This window comes from Ochotona princeps, chromosome 20, assembly GCF_030435755.1.
Source record: "Ochotona princeps isolate mOchPri1 chromosome 20, mOchPri1.hap1, whole genome shotgun sequence".
Classification (NCBI taxonomy): domain Eukaryota; kingdom Metazoa; phylum Chordata; class Mammalia; order Lagomorpha; family Ochotonidae; genus Ochotona; species Ochotona princeps.
The window spans coordinates 19769788-19788366 of record NC_080851.1 but is presented as its reverse complement, the minus strand read 5'-3'; the positions used below and the strand labels follow the sequence as shown (position 1 = coordinate 19788366).

Below are 18579 nucleotides of genomic sequence, written 5' to 3'. Positions count from 1 at the left end.
GTCTTCCCTCTCTCCCTCACAGTTACTGCATAGGATTAATGGGTGACGTCAAGTGTTGCTTCTCATTTCAGTTGTCTTTACAACTTCCTCAAAATGTCTTCAGTCAAGACACTGTTATTCCATTAGCAAAGTAGTCTCATGGAGGTGAGGGCAGCATGGCTGCAGTAGGTGAACTTGGATTTAATACAGCATCTCTTTTCTCTCCCCAAGGTCCGTCATCTCCAGGGATGGTGAAGTTGCTCAGAGGTTCCTTTAGCCCTGCTCCAGGATGAACCACCAGCCAGGAGACATGGAGAGCACTCTCACTGGGAGCCAGAGCTCCCATGCCTCCCTGCACAATGTCCACTCTATCAACCCCACGCAGCTCATGGCCAGGATCGAGTCCTACGAAGGAAGGGAGAAGAAAGGCATATCTGACGTCAGGAGGACTTTCTGCTTGTTTGTCACCTTTGACCTCTTGTTTGTAACATTACTGTGGATAATAGAGTTAAATGTAAGTTGGCATTATTTTTACTTTTTCTCAACTTTATATTTCAAGAGTTCCAGAAAGGTGAGACAGACTATTATTAGCAAACTAGTAGCTTTAATGAAATGTAGGCAGAGAAAGCAGGAAAGGATGAATTATTTTGTGCATGTTTGCAGTTTTATAAATGTATATTAAGTTTTTTGTTCCACATCTCTTAAGGTAATTTATATTGCTGGGGAAGCTAGAACATAGGTCTTCAGTTTAACAGATTTCACAGTAATGACCATTTCTTCTTCTCAGGATTTCTATCATTAACTAATTTCTCTTATTACCTGATGGATGGTTGCCTGCATCAATAAGGAAGATAACCACTCCAAACATGGTAGTGGTTCCTAAAGTGGAGCAGGTGCCGAGCTTGGCTAATAAAGACTCCTTTGTATGTCCTTAAAAAAAAATCAACATCTTAATCGAGATTTTTTATTAATCTTCCAATTCATCATAATATTTCAGTTCTAGGCTTTATTCTTTTTAATAATCAGGGCCATTGGATCATGTAATTTCATCCTGAATCCTCATAGAGGAACAAAATTCATTATGAAAGTAGAAAACTCATATTTAAAAAAATTAGATTTGTCGCAGAATCTCAGCAACATGCAGTGTCAGTCATCTCTGAATTAAGTTTCTGCTTATTGATACCGCTTTTGTTAATTTGGACTTTTGGGTATTATTAGTTTTGTGCTTTTTTATTTCTCTTTTTTTTTTTAGCCGTTTGTTCCTTATGTGTACATTGGAGAACACACATAAATCAATATGTATTTTAGAGGAATAAGATGCTGTCACTTTAGGAGATGAGAAAGGAGTGTGTGTTTTCACAGGAAAGTGTAGCAGCAGTCTGGAGAGGACATACTTGCTTTGCTAGCAGTAATCCCTGTGTGCCTTTTAGTGGGGGCAAGCCATGTGGTGAGACACTGCTGGGGTGCCCAGGCCAACCACTCCCCCCTTCCCTTTTTCCTTTCTCCTGCGGGAAAGTGAAGTGGAGATGTCAGGGCCTCTCCTTGTCTGCCTCTGTACGAGCTGGTTTTCCGAGTCAGACCTAGAATGAGGCATGCCTCAGGTTCCCTGAGAACTCTGTCCCCTCTCAGACTGCTCTCCCACAGGCCTGAACCACAGCATCCAAAGACAACTCTGATGATGGGATCTGGAAGAGCAGTGCCAGAGAGCTGTGATCAGGAAAGGTTTTTATGTGAAAGTTAAGATAACCTATCTAAGACATCTTGAACTAAAATTGTGAAATAAGGATTTAAACTACAAATTAGGGCTAGATGTACTGATTTAGGTATCTCCATTTAAAGGCAACACAAAATCGACATCTTTAAGTATGTAGGGGTGAGCATTTCAGTAAGTTAATCTGTCACCTAGGACGTCATTTCCCTATCAGAGTTCCAGCCTTCTGCCAGTATGCACTCCAGGAGGCAGCCGCAGTAGTTCCCCAGTGTGTGTTGCCACCTGCTGGCTTTGACCCTACTCAGTCAGGTTGCAGACATTCAGAGAACAAACCAGCAGATTGCAGTCTGGATCTGATCGTCATTCTCTGACTGCGCCTTTCAGATAAATAAATGCAAAAAGTTGAAGTGCACAGATGCTAGAGAAAAAGCTTTCTCTGCTGGCAGAAATCTATAGGCAGCTCTGACATGTGTTTTCTCTGGAGTCTGTTGGGTAGAGAGCCCCTGTATACAGTCCCCTGGAGACTCCTGGAGAGGTCATTCTTGCCAAATTCCAGGAATTGGTAAATTGCCTCGGTCTGGAGAGACACTGCTATGAGATTAGATAGTTGATTGGCTTTTTAATTATTTCTCCCTGCCTCTATGCTCTCAGGTTTTTGTTTGTTTTTGCTTGAATTATAGAGACCTTCCATCCACTGGTCTACTTGGTGGCTACAGTGGCCAGTATTGAGCCATGCTGAAGCCAGGAGTTTCCTCTGGGGTCTCCCACATGCCTGGCAAAGGTCTAAGCTTCTGCTGCTTTCCCAGGCTACCGGTAGGGAGCTGAATCAGAAGTGCAGGAGCTAGGACATAAACTGGTGACCATGCAGATAGAATGCTGGCATTGCAGGAGACAGCTTCACACACCATGCCACAACCCCAGCTCCAGGTTTTCAGTTCTATTGTTCTGTACAAATCTATAGCCAAGTAGGTCTATAGCCAGTGTGCACATCACAGGGAAATCTGAGCCTCCTGAAGGAATTGTAAGGCACAGAATCATGTTGGTGGCGGTGTGCTCTTATTTGCATAACAATATGAAAAATATGAACAGACTCGCAAACTCAGAGCATCCTTTCTTTGTGGCAGCATTTGTTCTAACCTGATGCTTTAGCAAACCTTGGAAAGGGTGCCTTATAAATGTTTTCTCCTCTAATCCTGTTCTCTAGCTCCTTGCCCTTCATTTTATCCTTATGCTCATTTGCCAAGTCTGACTCCACATTGGAAACTTGAATTTGCTACTGCCTCTGCTGTTGTTTCTGGTCAGGCCAGTTGCTGGGTGCCATGGCAGTTGGCTGGCAGATCCCCTTTGCTTGACCTTTTGAGAAACATGCATGGACCTCTTGTATTTGCTTTGCTAGGTGAATGGAGGCATTGAGAACACACTGGAGAAGGAGGTGGTGCAGTATGACTACTACTCTTCTTATTTTGACATATTTGTAAGTATGTTTTCTTTCACATTTCGTTTCAGATCTGATGTAGGCATGGTGTGTGTAGCAGGGTGTCAGAATTCAGGTTTCCTTTATATAGACGTCTTTGCTTGATTGTTGACCATGTTTTCTTGTTTCTTAATTACCCACCCATTCATAGCCTTCTGTCTGTCAGTGTGGGGGGGTGGGAGCAGGAATATGGGTGGAGAGAGGCGGCAGAGAGGGTCTGGCATCAGAAGGGTCTGGAACGTTTCTAATGGCTTGAAACGGGGCCCACTGACACCCCAGTCATTGAAGACTCACCTTCATACTAACATCAGTGTGAAATGTCAGGAAAAGTAGAATTAAAGGATAGGGTTGTTTGGGTATAAAATTTTTTTTTGGAAATCCATGCATAATTTCCTTTCATAAAACACATTTCCATGAACTATTTCAGGATCCTTTAAAGGGTTGTTGAGTAGGGATTCCCACATGCTGATCTGCAGACCTGTGCCAGTTTAAGGAGTGGTTGCCAGTTAACTTAGAATAAGGACACCCCAGTGTGTTCTCAGAAAGCTAACTTACTTGATTTTTGAATAGATTCTGAATAACTTTGTTTTCCCTTCTCACAGCTTTTGGCAGTTTTTCGATTTAAAGTGTTAATACTTGCATATGCCGTGTGCAGACTGCGTCACTGGTGGGCAATCGCGGTAAGTGTATCCTGCATGAGTTTGCCTTGTGCCCGACTCCATGCTGGAGGCCAGGGCTTGCTCCTGAGCTGGAAGAAGATGTAACATTAACTGGATGGGAGACCCCCATCTTCATGAGTACACTTCCTCGCACAGCAATAAATTTAACCCTCCGGGGCTTCTCTCCAGTACTACTGAGTCACTGGCTTTGTCTTCAGGGTGCTGAGCCAAGTGAAGAACCTGGAGATCCAGCAATGGTGACTGGCCAAGCACTAAACCGCCTTCTACCTCATTTTGTCCATAAGAGATGAGAGCAGTGATTTGGGGAAATTTGTGTGTGTTTGAACCTGCGTACTGATTTTTTTCTCACAGCTCATTTTGATCATTGCCTTCCCATTTTATTGCCCCCATCTCTAAGAGGTGAGAACTGCCCCACTCCCCTGTGATGTTGCCTCCAGACACTTTTTACTTCCATTTCTTTGCATCCGGCACCGCTCTGACACACCTGTTTTTCCTCGGTAAAGGCTTAGAGATTGAAAGAAGAATCCAGAGGCAGTTCTATCTGAGTTAGTTTTGTCATTTTCACAGGTGTTTTTTCACTCAATTTTTTTAGAATTCTAATAAAGCAGGTATATTTGGGGGAGAATATTGAACTCTTCAGAGTGTAAAACTGCTCTGGAATTATTAACTCAAGTTCCTCGATTAAAATACCCAGTTTAGATCTGCCCAGCTTGGGAACTGTGCTGCTGTTCTAAGACTGTGACCACCAGGGTGCCACCTGAGCCTGGGTCATGTCTGAACAGTCAGCGTTGCAGGCTGGGTATGTTCAGACCCTCTGTTACTCCACAGCTCTCATTTCATAGATAGGAGCTGGCAGTCCCAGCCAGCCTTGACTCCCTTTCCTGAATACTCTGATGATGTCACAGTAGCTGTGAATATTGTACCTTACAATTTTTTTTAACAATAGTTCACATTGGGACATTCTATTCTCCTTCATGTATGCTAGTATTTACACAGCATCTGTATCGGCATTTGCTTTAAAATGGGGGCTGACATCTGGATAGGCAGTGAGAGTTGTAAGAAAGTATCATCAGCTTCTTCTTGCAAGTTGTGTGAAGGATGGCTCTGGTTTAGCAACTTTATTCCCTTGTTTCTCATTCTTGGTTTTATAAATATTTGCAGATAGAATCCAGACAGCTGGAAGGAGGGGAAGTCAGCAGGTGTCTGAAGGATACTTGGTTCCAGCCTATGAAGTTAGTGTTGGAATGTGAAAGGCCTCCTCTCACTCTGGCTGTGTGTGTGTGTGTTGCAACTTCATTAATACTGGGCCAAGCACTTGATGTTCTAAGTGAGCAGGGCTCTTACATGATGGAGGCACCTGTCTAATTTGGTTGGTGCTGGATTATGTGTCTTTCAGTTGACGACAGCAGTGACCAGTGCCTTTTTATTGGCAAAAGTGATCCTCTCAAAGGTAAGACCCACCGCTCTTCCTGCACCGTCACCATGTGCAGTGGGGAAGCCTCATTGTCCCCTGTGAGCTCCCAGGTACCGCATTTCGTCTCCTGGTCACGTGTATTCTTGCAGCTTTTCTCTCAAGGGGCTTTCGGCTACGTGCTGCCCATCATTTCATTCATCCTTGCCTGGATTGAGACGTGGTTCCTGGATTTCAAGGTCTTACCTCAAGAAGCAGAAGAAGAAAGCAGTAAGTTTCTCTTAGGGAGCATCTGGGATGCACGCTGGAAGGACGAGATGTGGCTGTCTTGATTTGAACAGAGCAGCAGCTGGATAGAGTTACACTGTCCCAGTGTCTCATTCATTCTTCAGTAGCTGCAGCAGATAGGAGAGAAAGGTTCCGGCAGGTGGAGCAGGCAGGGACAGAAGGAGGTGGGAAGGCAGTGAAAGTGCAGGAACAAAGTAGAGCTTCCCTTTCCAGTTGTTGGCCAGGCTTGCCTGGGAGAGAGTGTGAAAACAAAATCAGCTAACACATTCTCCTCCACATGTTAGCCCTTTATCCCTATTAACAGTCATTGTGGGATACTAAATGCCCATATGGACAGAACTGTGTTTCTTAGGAGAAGAGAAAATTTAAACCACTTTGAAGTGAGCTGAAGTTGGAATTTTAAATGCCAGTCAGTGGGTCTCCAAAGTCTCACACTGCTCTGCATGAACAGCTGGTGGCTTGGATGGGCCGTAAATAGAACAGCCACAGTCCCAGGTCTGGGGCCATGCTGAGGAAGACATGTTCACAGGAGGATGCTGCAAGCCTGTGTTACGCTGTCTCCCCCTCTGCTGTCCTGCTTGAATGCCGACAACATGGGGCACTCCTGAGTACCACCAAAGCTGGTCTCACCCCGTGGCTTTGAATACCCCCACGTTACCAACCAGGGGGATCAGGATTCAATACTAGGCTTGGACTCTTCACTATGTGATGTCCTTAATGGAGGCCCACCTGCACCCCACCACACAGTCCCCAGAGGTGAGATAAACGGAGCACCCAGAGAATTTCAAGAGTCCTGATTCTCTACCTCTTGTCAGTCTTCTTTGCACTGTCTCACCTCCTGTCTTAGAGAACAGTAAATATGGTTATGATCATGACTGGTGGCAAATTGAACAGTAATCTTGCACATGGTTTTATTTTTGAAAAGCAAGCTTACAGAGAAGGACTCTGTAAGAATTACAATTCAAGAATAGATGGAGAAAACAGACTGATGAGGCCAAATGTGTTAACTGGCTTGTGTTCTGTCCCTTTAGAGAAGAGTCAAGTAAACCCCTGCTAGTTTTGTTTTTATAACACGTAACCGTCAGAATGGACTCTTGCGTAAAAATAACAGCACTGCTGTAATTGGGGCTTACACAGCTGCACATGTAATGAAGAAGGGAAAATTAATGTACATTTCAAGGCAGTGTCTGCTTTCTTTTTCACTAGCAGGTATTGCCTGGTGCACCTTCCACTCTGTCTTAACTCAGCCTTCAGCCAGAAGAAAGTACTCAAGGCCTTTCTCACCACACACCAGTGTTCTGGAGCTGTTACACATGCCATGCCATTTATACCCTTTTTTGGAGACCTGCTTGTTGCATAAATATTTCTTTATTGCCTCGAATGTTCTTTATTTATAAGAGGCCATCTATGCATTTTGGTTTACTGCTAGCACTTCCCTAAATGCAGGAAGTTTTTGTTTCAGTTTCAGGTATGATAATCTTGTTTACGTTTGTAAGGAAGTAGATATCCCCAAGAGAATGATGCTGTAACTACTAATTTAATCCCTTTTGTAACAAGAGATAGTTTTAAAAAAAAATACACACACACACACACACACACACAGTTGCTCTTGTTTATTCCCAGTGTATTAGTTGGGCAGTTTTCAAAGTACCTGATTTTTCTAGGAGACTTTTACTGCGGCAGTAATACCACTGTGTAGTCAGTCTTGCCAGAAAGCTGCCAGGTCATCCCCCGCATCTGACTATTTTCTCTTTCAGGATTCCTGATAGTCCAGGATGCTTCCGAGAGGGCAGCTCTTATACCTGCTGGTCTTTCTGATGGTCAGTTTTATTCTCCTCCTGAATCTGAAGCAGGTAAAAAACAGATTTGATGATCCTTTGTGGTTTTGTCCACCATCAAACGCTCTGCCTCCTTCAGCCTCCCTATTTACTCTTTTCCTCAGTGCGTTTTGCAAGCATTTAACTAATAACGACATTAAGTATTAAAAAAAATAAATGAGTAAGATGTAGTCTTTTCTGAGGTCTGCAGTAAGGCACACAGTTGTGTGTGTGTGTTGTTGTGGGCATGGACCCTGTGACTAGTGTAGCTCATGCCACAGATGAGGGGCATGGACTTGTTCTAGGATGGCCCAGCTCAGAGTGGCAGCCCCACTTGCCCATGCCTCCTGCACACTCCACCCCCCTAGTTGCAGCTCCTGTCTCCTGTTTATAGAGCTGTTTGGACTGTCTGCTCCTTCGCTTCTGCCTCAGCCATCTCATGCAAAACCTGGCACTTCCTGCCAGCACAAACCTCGATTCAGCATTTCTTGCTTCAGTTTCTGCCACAGGCTTAGTCTTTTGCCTCCAGGTTTGCCCTCTGCTAACCAGCTGTCAGTGTGCTGTAGGTAACAGTTACATTCAACAACTGACAAAGGGTCGAAACCGTTGACATTTCCCCAAAGAAGATAATACAGATAATCACATGAAAGCATAAACAGACATGACTCATCATTAGGAAAATGCAAATCAAAACCATCCTGAGATACTAATTCATACTTGTTAAGATGACTGTAATTTTAAAAAAAAGCATACAAAATAAGTATGAGTTAGGATGTAAAACTGTTAGAACCCATTGGGGATTGCTGTAAGGATATAAAATGCTATATAACTCCTGTAGAAAGCAGTATAATCACCCCTCAAAAACTTAAGCATAGAATTGTCATGTAATTCACAATTCCATTTCTGGCTATATATCCCAAAAATACCAAGTCAGAAATTCGAGTAGACATTTACACAGTGTTAATCATAGCACCCTTGCTCACAATGGTCAAAAGGTGGAAAGCCAGCATCAAGAGATCAATAAATATGACTACCCAGTGGAATACTATTTGGTCTTCGAAAGGAATAAAAATCTGACACATGCTGCAATGTCAGTGAACCTTGTCTCATGCCAAGTGAAATACACCAGGCACAAAAGGGCAACTGTCCTATGATTCCACTCTCATTAGGAAGCCAGAGCCACAGAGACAAAGTACTGTGCTGGTTGGAAGGGACTGAGGAAGTTCTGGAGATGGATGGTGGCCATGGATGCATTAACAACACTGAACAATCCACTTGAAAAAGTCAAAATGGCACCTTTTCTGTTACATATGTTGCCACAGTAAATATTATTTTAAGTGCTGAGTAATGTTCTGAGGGCTTTCCTAATATTCACTCATTTATTCCTTATAAATTTATGTAATGTTAAGCTTTTAATATCGATATAGAGACATGAGCAAATTGAAGCAGAGAGAGTTGAAACTGTTTACCCAGTGTCACAGAGGAATGGAAAATGGCACCGCACTTGCTGGAGTCCACGGTCATAACTTCTGAAATATTCAGCCATTCAGCCTTGAGGAAAATGTCAAACAGATCATGTCCGTGGGCTGCTCTGAAGCCTCCACTGGCACATCCACCTTAGGAATAGCAGATGCTTAGCCTGGTAGACAGGAGCTCTGAGAGCATTCCTGCTCCTGTGTCTGCTCCTAGCTCTTCTGAAAAGGCTGTGTACCAAGCCATCAAGACATTAGGTATCCTCCTGCTGCTTTTCTGTGGAGTCCTGCTCTCCACTCAGTGTTGAAAACAACTCTCCCTCCCTATCATTCCTTGCAGCCTTGGTTAAGGGTATCCTGTGCTGTCTGCTCTCTCCAGAACCATTGGGCAGTTTCTTCCACTGGAAGGTCAACTTTAGGCAGATACTAACTAGTTTATTGTATTTCTTCTTCTTCCTTCTCCCATCTCTCTCCTCCTTCCCCTCCTTCTCCTTTTTCTGTCTAATAGATCATCCATCCTTTGATTCATATCCCAAAGGGCCACAACAGCTGGATCTGAGCGTATCTGATCTGAGACCAGGAGCTAGGAACCTCTGTGGGGTGTCCCACATGGGTGCAAGATCCCAAGGACTTGGGCCATTCTCTGCTGCCATCACAGGCCACAAGCAGGAAGCTGGATGGGAAATGGAGCAGCCAGGACATAAATTGGTGCCCATATGGGATTCTAGTGCTTAGTGGCAGATTAGCCACATGAGCCGTCACACCAGGCCTATTATTGTATTCCTAACATTAAGTATAGTAAATGCTTTAAGCACACACATCCAAACACAAACAGTCATAACAGATTCCAATATGACACACAAATATACTGCAGGGATTGGTGTTAGATCCAAAAGCAATGGAAAGCATAACACCAAGGACCCAGGTGAAACACAGATATAGATTCATAGAAATCTGTTTCAAAGACTGGAAATAAGAATTACGTATTAGACATTTAATAGCCTCATTATAAGGATTCTTTCATTTAGATATATTGTAAGACTCAGTCTTTTTAAAAGAGTTCATATAATATACCACATGCTTTTCTCTTTTTTTGTAAGACTGATAAATGTTAATTTAGGTTTCTTCCTCTGAGACACAAAATTTCTCAGTACTCATGAATTTTTTAGAGGTTTCCTCTGATGGAGTCTCTGTTTGAGTCCTCACTGCTCTGTGCTTCTGATCCAGCTCCCGCTCATGGGCATCCTCAGAAGCCACAGATGGCCCAAGGACCCGGATCCCCGACACGAAGGTGGACGGCCATTCAAGAGTTAGTGGCTTCTGGCTTCTGGCTTCTGGCTTTAGCCTGGCACAACCCTGGTGGTTTTAGGTATTTGTGGAGTGAACCAGCACATGGAAGATCTATCACACACACCCTCTGTCTCATTCTCCCTCTCTGTCACTCTTCCTTTCACATAAATAACCAACTCTGAAAAATAAAGACAAAGACAGACATCCAGATTAGCACTTCAAACTTGCCAGTTCTGGGTCCCTTGGCTTCTTGACTGTGACGTGTACCGCCACCTAGTGGTGCTCTGAGGCGTTGCTGTTTTCAGAGATTGAGCAATGAAGTAGGAAAGTCCCCTGCAAGTTCAGAATTCCCCTTGGCTGCTGCCGTGTTTAAGACAAGATGCAGGTTAACCGTGATCAGAGCAAGAGCAGTCAAAGTGGGTTGCTGTGTTGTATTATATTTGCATCATCTGAGTTTCAGTTTAAGAACTAATTGAAATCAAGAAGTGTTGCTAGTCTCCTTCAGCACGAAGCTGGAGTCAGGAGCCGGAAGCAGGTCCTAAAGCCAGGCACTCATATGGGAGGTGGGCATCTTAAGCACTAAACGCCCATCCTGAGCACATAGTTTTAATTTGGATTGTAGTTTATTGGTTTAGGGATACTGTATTTCAGGTTCTTTCAAAGAAGTCTTTAGCTTAAGTCAGTATCAAGATGTTGTGCTCTGTTTTTTCCTAGCTTTGTATTTTGCTTTACTTTCAATCAAGATGAGGTCCATTTTGAATTAATGTTTATTTTCCAAAACAATAAAAATTTGTGTTGTCTATTTGGCCATATTGTATAGGTACTTTTTCTGGGAGAAAACTCAACACCCTCATCAGGCTGTTGTGAAAAGCCTCTGGTAAAACATGTGAGGTGTATATGTAGTACTTTAATTAACAGTTAGCTTCATCTTGGACTTCCACAATGAGTGGGGTCGTTGTGGTTTAAACACTGTTAGTCTGACAGGTGGAAAATGAGCCCAGGAACAGGAAGACTGGGTGTGAGCTCCTTCCCGCAGCTGCATCAACGCAGAAAGCAGTTAGACCATGCCGCCTGTCTATGACTACAGGAGGGCAGGGGGCTGGAAAATGAAGCCCAACCATCATCCCTCAGTCTATTGATTTCACCACAGATTCTGTTAGAACTATATGATGCTCTTGAGGTAATGTGGAGGCATGAGGTTCTCAGCCATTGTTTGTCCTGTAGCAAGTATGTGCTTGGCTGTAATCCAGGCAGACATTTTCATAACAAAATAACGTCCCCTGGAAGCAAGAGTGGAGGCTGGCGCTTTGTGTGTGAATTGATGGCATCCCTCGGCTGCTACCAGGGTCATCTCATAGGTCGTTTTCTTGTCTTTCCCTTCCCTGAATATGAAAGCAGTAAGTGCTTTTTCAAGAACAATGAAACACTGGAAACAAAGCTGCCTATCTTGAAATTGTGCATAGTGTGACTGTCAACACTTTCTTTACTTCTGGTTGTGTATTTGTCTATAAGTTCACACCGCTCTTCCCATGCTGCCTGTGGGACGCACACCCTTTGTAAATTATACTGTAAAACTAGATAATAGGCATGGGTTCTTTATACAAAATTTGCAACAAACAGAAAAATACAACAAAGCTATGTACATTTCAATGTTTATTTTTCAATTTTACCAAATGTGATCTAATGGTAAAGAAAATTTTGTTACATATTTTTATTAGTTTACTTGTTTTCCTGTTTATATAAACTACGTAAAACCAATTTTAAGTGTGTTCCAGGTACTTTAGGAGATAAAGTAATTGACCTTTTTATTTTATGCTCATACTCTCATAAATATAGCTTTGTTTTCTTTTTCTTTCTTTCTTTCTTCTTTTTTTTTTTTATTGATGGGGAATAACCCTGGGAAATTCCAGGGCAGAATGACTAGTTCAGATGTGGGAACACCAGGAGGCTCCCAGGACACTGATTGGGAGCAGTGGGACAAGTGGGAGTAATGCTGTCCTGGGCAGCACGGGGGTTGATGCGCTGGTGGTGGCCTTAGCCTCAGGAAGCCCCCACTGCTTGCACACTCACCTTGTGGAGCAGTTGTTCAAATGACCTGGTGAAAGTCCTTTCCAACAAGTTCAATGCCATTTGCACTTACAATTACTGCAAGCTTGTCAGCCAAGAGAACGAAGGAATAGCATGCAGTACCTCTCCTTGGTCTCTGAATCATCTTTACCAGTGGCCATCATGGGGACAGATAAGTGCAGGTTGTAGATTACATGGTTACAACTTTGCCCCTTATAAAAACTCTGAAGCTTAAACCTACCCATCTTCCACTTCCACTTGTATGCAAATATGGGACAGGCATTTCTCTGGGTGTGTAAGATGTCCGCATCCTGTTTTAGAACATCTGCTTTGATGCCTGCCATTGGTTCCTGGTGGTGTTTTCCTGATAATACAGACTTTGGGCAGCAGCAATAATGGCTGGAGTGAATAGGCTCCTGCCGCCCATGTGGGAGACCTCAGTTCAGGGCCCAGCTCCTCTCTCCCCTCAGCCCCGTCTCAGCTGTTTGGGAACATCTGGGGAGTAAACCAGCGCACGAAAGTTCTCTCTGTTCTGTCTGTCCATGGTTCTCTGTCTCTCACATAAGATTTTAAAAGCGTATGCATTGATTTGGTAATTTTGATGAAGGAGTATAGTCCTGTAATGGAATGACATACTTCTTTCTCCTTTCCCTTCCCCACCACATAGGATCTGAAGAAGAAGCTGAAGCAAAGCAGGGCAGTGAAAAGCCACTTTTAGAACTGTGAGGACTACTTTTGTGAAAGTAAGTGTTTGAAAATGAACAATAAAGTAACTAAAGATGGAGCATTAACTTTAAGATTTCAAGTAGAGTTCAAACAACATGAGTATACACTTATAGCTGGTTTTTTCTTATTTCTATGACTTTAGTAGTATCATTAGTGTAAAATTTGGTAACATTTTCCATACCAGTATACATTTGTAATATTTGGAAATACTTCAGAAGCCCATGTTTCTAGAGTGAGGAATCCAGGTGGTCTCTGTAGCAGACATTGTTTTTATCCCAAGTATTAGCTGATCTATTTTATGTAAGTAGCAATCCCTTGAGATGTAGTTACTGTTGTAATTTAAAGTTTATACTGGAAGCAGTAGAGTAGATGAATATCAGGTCCCAGGTCTCCAAACTGGAAATGACAAGTTGGGCTCAGTCTTACCCCAGCTGCCCCACACTGAGATGTGTCTTGGGTTTTGGAGCTACTAAGGTAGAAGTTGCTTTCAGTTCCAGACACTAGTGCTTGATGGGCTCACAGCGGAGCATGCATATTAAGCCCATCAGAGAAAGTCATCACAACCCCCTAAATCCAAGGCCAATAAGCGAATTGCATTAGTAGTAACTTCCTGATTATGCAGCCTCAGAAAATAAAGTTAAATGATGGATTGTATCTTCCCTGGGAATTTGGAAACAGAGGTAGGCAGAGTGGCAGAGACAGCCCGGGTCATGGCAGGCAGAACTCATGCCTAGAGTGCTGGCATGCCCCTGCTCTACAACAGCAGTGTAGACGAGTGTGGGCATATGGATAGCTGACCCTCTTCTGTAATGCTTTGAAATAAATCCACGGGTACCACAGCTGCGGTCGTTTTTGCATGTACATCACAGCCCCCCATCAGTATAAGACTTGATAAAAGAGCAGGTGGAATGTCGCACTACATCTCAACTTCTTTGTCTTCACTCCTTTGTAAGTGTGAAGAACCTCCCTGAAAGTCATCCAAGGGAGAAGAGAGTGGACATGGGATCTCTCTTTGGAAAGTTGAGAAGGTGACATCCATTGCTGGCTTGAGTGAACAGCTAGTAAGGAGTTACATTATTTCTGATACCTCACGGACATTGTACCATACCCACCCGCATTTAGTTGCTTGCCTGTGGCCAGTGAGGTAACGTAATGGTCCATCCATGTTCACTGAGACTGAGTCTGACCAATTAATAATTGAGGAAAAGTCTCGTGCTGTGTTTCTGATCGAAAGACTTCTCAAGATACTGAAATAACACTTTTAAAGTCAGCAAAATGCCTTTTTATTTCAAGTCACACAATGGAAATTTTGTCTTGTGTCTCAGATTTGTTTTGTGTGTGTTTTTGTAATATTCTGCCTTTCCTTTGTGTGTGTTTTTTAACTCATGCACATGTGCTCTTTGTACAATTTTCAAAAGTAATAAAAACCAACATATCAAAAGGATTTGTTGTGTTTCTGTCATTTCTTAGTCTCTGTTTTACCTGTGCCGGATTTATGGAAAGGGGTCAAGGAGGAATTATAAATACTATCAGACATTTCTGTTTTTCTTTGGAAATCCCGCCTTTCCCAGAGAGAAGTAGTTCTCAGATATTCTAAGTGCTTTTACTTCAAATCCACAAATAGCTGTGCAAGTACTGCTAATGTTTTTCCTTTGTATTTTGTTAATTCAAATTAAACCAATTTTTTTGTGAGCTGTTTTTTTTTGCATGTGAATGCTCGCCTCTCTGCTTACCAGTAGACAGTGTTTTCTCTTAGTTCACAGTGCGGTTCAAGAAAGACCCTTCCTGACAGTATGGAGAACACTTAGGCAATTAAAAATTCACCTACCACATGACCCAGCAATACCACTTCTAGGAATGTATCCAAAATCTTGTTACATGACAAAGCAAACATGCACACCCATGTTTACTGCAGCACAATTAACAATCACAAGAACATTGAAGCAACTTAAATGCCCATCAACAGAGGACTGGATAAACAAACTGTGGTTCATATACACTATGCAATGCTACTTGGCGATTAAAAAAAATGAAATGCATTACTTTGTGGCCAAATGGGCCAAACTAGAGACCATTATGCTAAGGGAAATGAGCCAACCTAAAGGGTCAGACATCATATGTTTGCTCTAATATAATATAATATGTGTTAAATCGGGAGATATCATATATGAATCTTACTCTATGTTAATCTGTGTTACTTCATACTTACCAGTACCTAATGTAACAAGAACTTGTAATGTAATTCATTGATCAACCATCCATCAGAGGTTGATTATTTATAATCACCTGAGATGGTCAATGTCCCCTTTATCACTGTTATTGGTACTGTCCATGAACAACGAAGGCCTGCTCCTCATGGTACCTAATTTAGGGCTGCAGGATACAAGAATTAACCTACAACGACAAGTTATTCTACGTGGCTGGGAGACACTCCAGAGGAAGCATGATGGACTTGGGAAAATTCACAATGAACACACAGTATGAACCTAAAGGGGAGAACAGAGTGGAGGGGAGGGAATTTGGGGGAGAGGGAGCAGAGAACCCGGTGCCAACTAAATTGTATAAAAAAAACAATAAAATAAAAACAATAAAATAAAAAAAGGGAAACTTTCCTGTGTTGGTGGCAGTGATGCTGACTTGGGTGGACACTGGCTCCCTGGACAGTCACTCAGCAGCTGTGTGCTGGTGTTGTGCATGAGCTGGGTCTCCCAGTGCTGTGCACAGTGATGAGAAACATCTGGAAAAACATCTGCCAGGTCTCTCCTGGAGACTCAAACCTCAGGAACTCTCTGGGAAACTCCTATCCCAGGAATAATGTTGCAAGGGCACAAGACCCACGGAGGATGCCACGCTGATGTCTGTTCTCATTTTAACCTGCGGAGAGCTCTGCACAGACCTGCTGGGCTGAGCTGGTGGAAACAGAGCTGGTCCCCACAGGGAGAAGCCATAACTCCTTCACATGTTGGCTGCCATCTAAGCACTGACCGGGGTTGTGACATGTGATTGGAATGTGCTGGGCGGTCAGACTGGGAAAGCTTAACGTGGTTTCTGCATGCTAGCATTGTCCTTCCTGCTGATCCTGGACACATGCTGTGCACCAAGCTAGACAGGGCCCTGAGAGGGCCATTGACTGTGTGTGCTCACACTGCTGAACCCCAGTCCTCTCCGACTCCAATCACACTTGTCCTGATACTCATGTCTTCTACACCTCACCTTGACTCAGGAGTCCTCTTATCACTGTAGAGACGTGTCATATGGTTCTGTATGGCCTTCAATACACAGTCAGTTTCCAGGCTTTTGTTGTCTGTTTCCAAATCACATCACCTATTGACACATCCCTAGTGTATTCATATAATAGAGTCATCAACCTGGGTCTTGTGTCACTACTCACGCGACACAGAGAAAATGAAAGGCAACAGCAACCGAGTGTGTAAATCAGAGAAGCACAAACGCTTGCAGAATGTTAGGGTTATGTTAGTGATGCATGCATCTTTCCCTGCTCTTCCCTGCAGGGAAGTGTCAGAGTAAGCTGAAGGGGCAGTGTCTGGACAACCCCAGGGTCAGACTCCCAAGTCACATGCTAGCTAACATATTGTGCTATATGCAGGGCGCCCCACCTGCTGCAGCAGTCTGGTTGATAGCAATCTCCTGTGTATGAAAATGGGTATTTTCTTTCCATTAACTGTGGCCTTTTGAAAATGAGCAAGGGTGGTTGTGGTTTAACTGTCCTTATTTTCTCTTTGAACACCCTGGCCTCCCTCATGCAGCTTCAGCCAGTAGCGACCGGTTTGGCTTTGAGCATTTTCCTCGAATCAACCACATTTGACAGAGCACATAAACACATAAAGTCTGAGAAAAATAAAATAGCATCCACCCCCCAGTAGCCTCCCCCCACGCGCTGTGTCACCTCCACCACCCGCAAACCTCTCCTGCACCCTACCCAAGCCTGAAAACTAGAGAAAGGATGTTGCTAAGAAGTTTGAAACCACAGCAGACACCACAGAGCTCCGTAGGTGTAGTTCTGTCTCTTAAAGGGTCAAGAATTTGGGCTAAAGAAAGCTGATCAATTCATAAGACTCATGGAGTAGATCTGAATTAAACAGTATCTTTCTGGAATTTGTTTGATCTTAATTACCAAATGGGAGCCTCTAGTTGGTGTACAAAAGAATCTGCTAGAGCACATGTTAATGTTGACACTAAACAACCAAAAAAGGGCCCTACATGGTAGCTATTGGCTGAAGTCTTTTTCTTGCTTGTGCTGGGATCCATTACCATAGCTGGTTCTTGTCCTGGCTGCTCCACTGCCCATCCTGCTCCACTGCCCATCCTGCTCCTTGCCTGTGGCCTGGGAAAGCAGTCAAGGATGGCCCAAGGGTTTGAACCCTGCACCCACAACACTGAACATACATCAGAGCCGGCCTCTTTACTGGTGAAACAGGTCTAATCACTTTTACACTCTAAGACTGCGTCGCAGGGAAAAGTCAGAGAAAATAGGCAAGCTGCCTGGCAGAATAGGAGATGCCCACAAATGTTAGGCCTCTGATATGATTCAAACAAAACAAAATAAGAAAAATCCTAAATGCATGATAGAAACCATGCATTTACTTACATAACTTCTCACAACTAAAGGAAATGTACATTGCCCTTTTATCAAATTATATCACATTGGTATAGTATATCTGGTTATGTCACTACTCAGAATTTCTGACAGTTAAATAGTGCTTACATACAAAGAGGAAATTAAGCATTATTAATTATGGCCTGTTTAGTAGATGAAAAGCATTTTAACAAAACAAACACTCCATGGGCATCAATCATAGAAGTCCTATTGCAGAGAGGATTAAATTGGAGAGTAGATAAAATTTTCCCCTGCATGAAATTATGTGTGTTAGGTTCATATATGAGGTGCTAGTTCAGAGAATATTATGGGAACAATGGAGAAAAATACAGACAGGTTATGGGGGAGGTCTCCCCACTAGCTTCTTAACCTAATGAAAGAAAGAATGTTTTGATTTTAGCTGAAAACAAAAGGAGCCTGTTTCCCTTCCAGGAGCAAATCAAGTAAGAGGTAGAAACAGAGCTCCTGAAACCAGCTGCTTAGTTTCCAATCTCAGTCCTGTTTCTTGATAGCTGTTGTAGCTTCAGGAAAGTTCCTTAGTGCTCCCTGTCTCAATTTGCCCCTCTGTAAAGTAGAGATCATTATTTTTTTAAAAAAAGATTTATTATTATTATTGGAAAGCCAGATATACAGAGAGGAGGAGAGACAGAGAGGAAGATCTTCCATCCGATGTTTCACTCCCCAAGTGAGCCACAATGGCCGGTGCGTGCCGATCCGATGCCGGGAACCTGGAACCTCTTCCGGGTCTCCCACGCGGATGCAGGGTCCCAAAGCATTGGGCCGTCCTCGACTGCTTTTCCAGGCCACAAGCAGAGAGCTGGATGGGAAGTGGAGCTGTCAGGATTAGAACCGGCGCCCATATGGGATTCCGGGGCTTTCAAGGCGAGGACTTTAGCCGCTAGGCCACGCCGCTGGGCCCGAGATCATTATTTCTGTCTCATAGGTGCCATGAGAGTTAAATGAGTTAACCTGTTGAAACCATTACCTGGCACACCGTAGGCACTATAGAAGTGATTGTTATTATTCACTACAATGTTAGTCATTGG

General features: G+C 43.3%; 1 protein-coding gene across 4 annotated transcripts in view; it reads left to right on the top strand.

Annotated features, from left to right (window-relative positions):
• STARD3NL (STARD3 N-terminal like) overlaps window positions 1-14441 on the top strand; it is a 36292-nt gene extending 21851 nt beyond the window's left edge. For 3 of the 4 annotated variants that reach the window (XM_058678032.1, XM_058678033.1, XM_058678034.1), the window contains 8 exons: window positions 211-493; window positions 3087-3164; window positions 3767-3844; window positions 5241-5294; window positions 5408-5525; window positions 7301-7396; window positions 12857-12932; window positions 13785-14441. In XM_058678032.1, coding sequence (XP_058534015.1) covers window positions 269-493; window positions 3087-3164; window positions 3767-3844; window positions 5241-5294; window positions 5408-5525; window positions 7301-7396; window positions 12857-12915 — 708 coding nt within the window. In that variant the 5' untranslated portion in view covers window positions 211-268 and the 3' untranslated portion in view covers window positions 12916-12932; window positions 13785-14441. The remainder of the gene's footprint in view (window positions 1-210; window positions 494-3086; window positions 3165-3766; window positions 3845-5240; window positions 5295-5407; window positions 5526-7300; window positions 7397-12856; window positions 12933-13784) is intronic. The other variant, XM_058678031.1, reaches the window with a different exon arrangement.
• Window positions 14442-18579: the final 4138 nt, after the last annotated feature.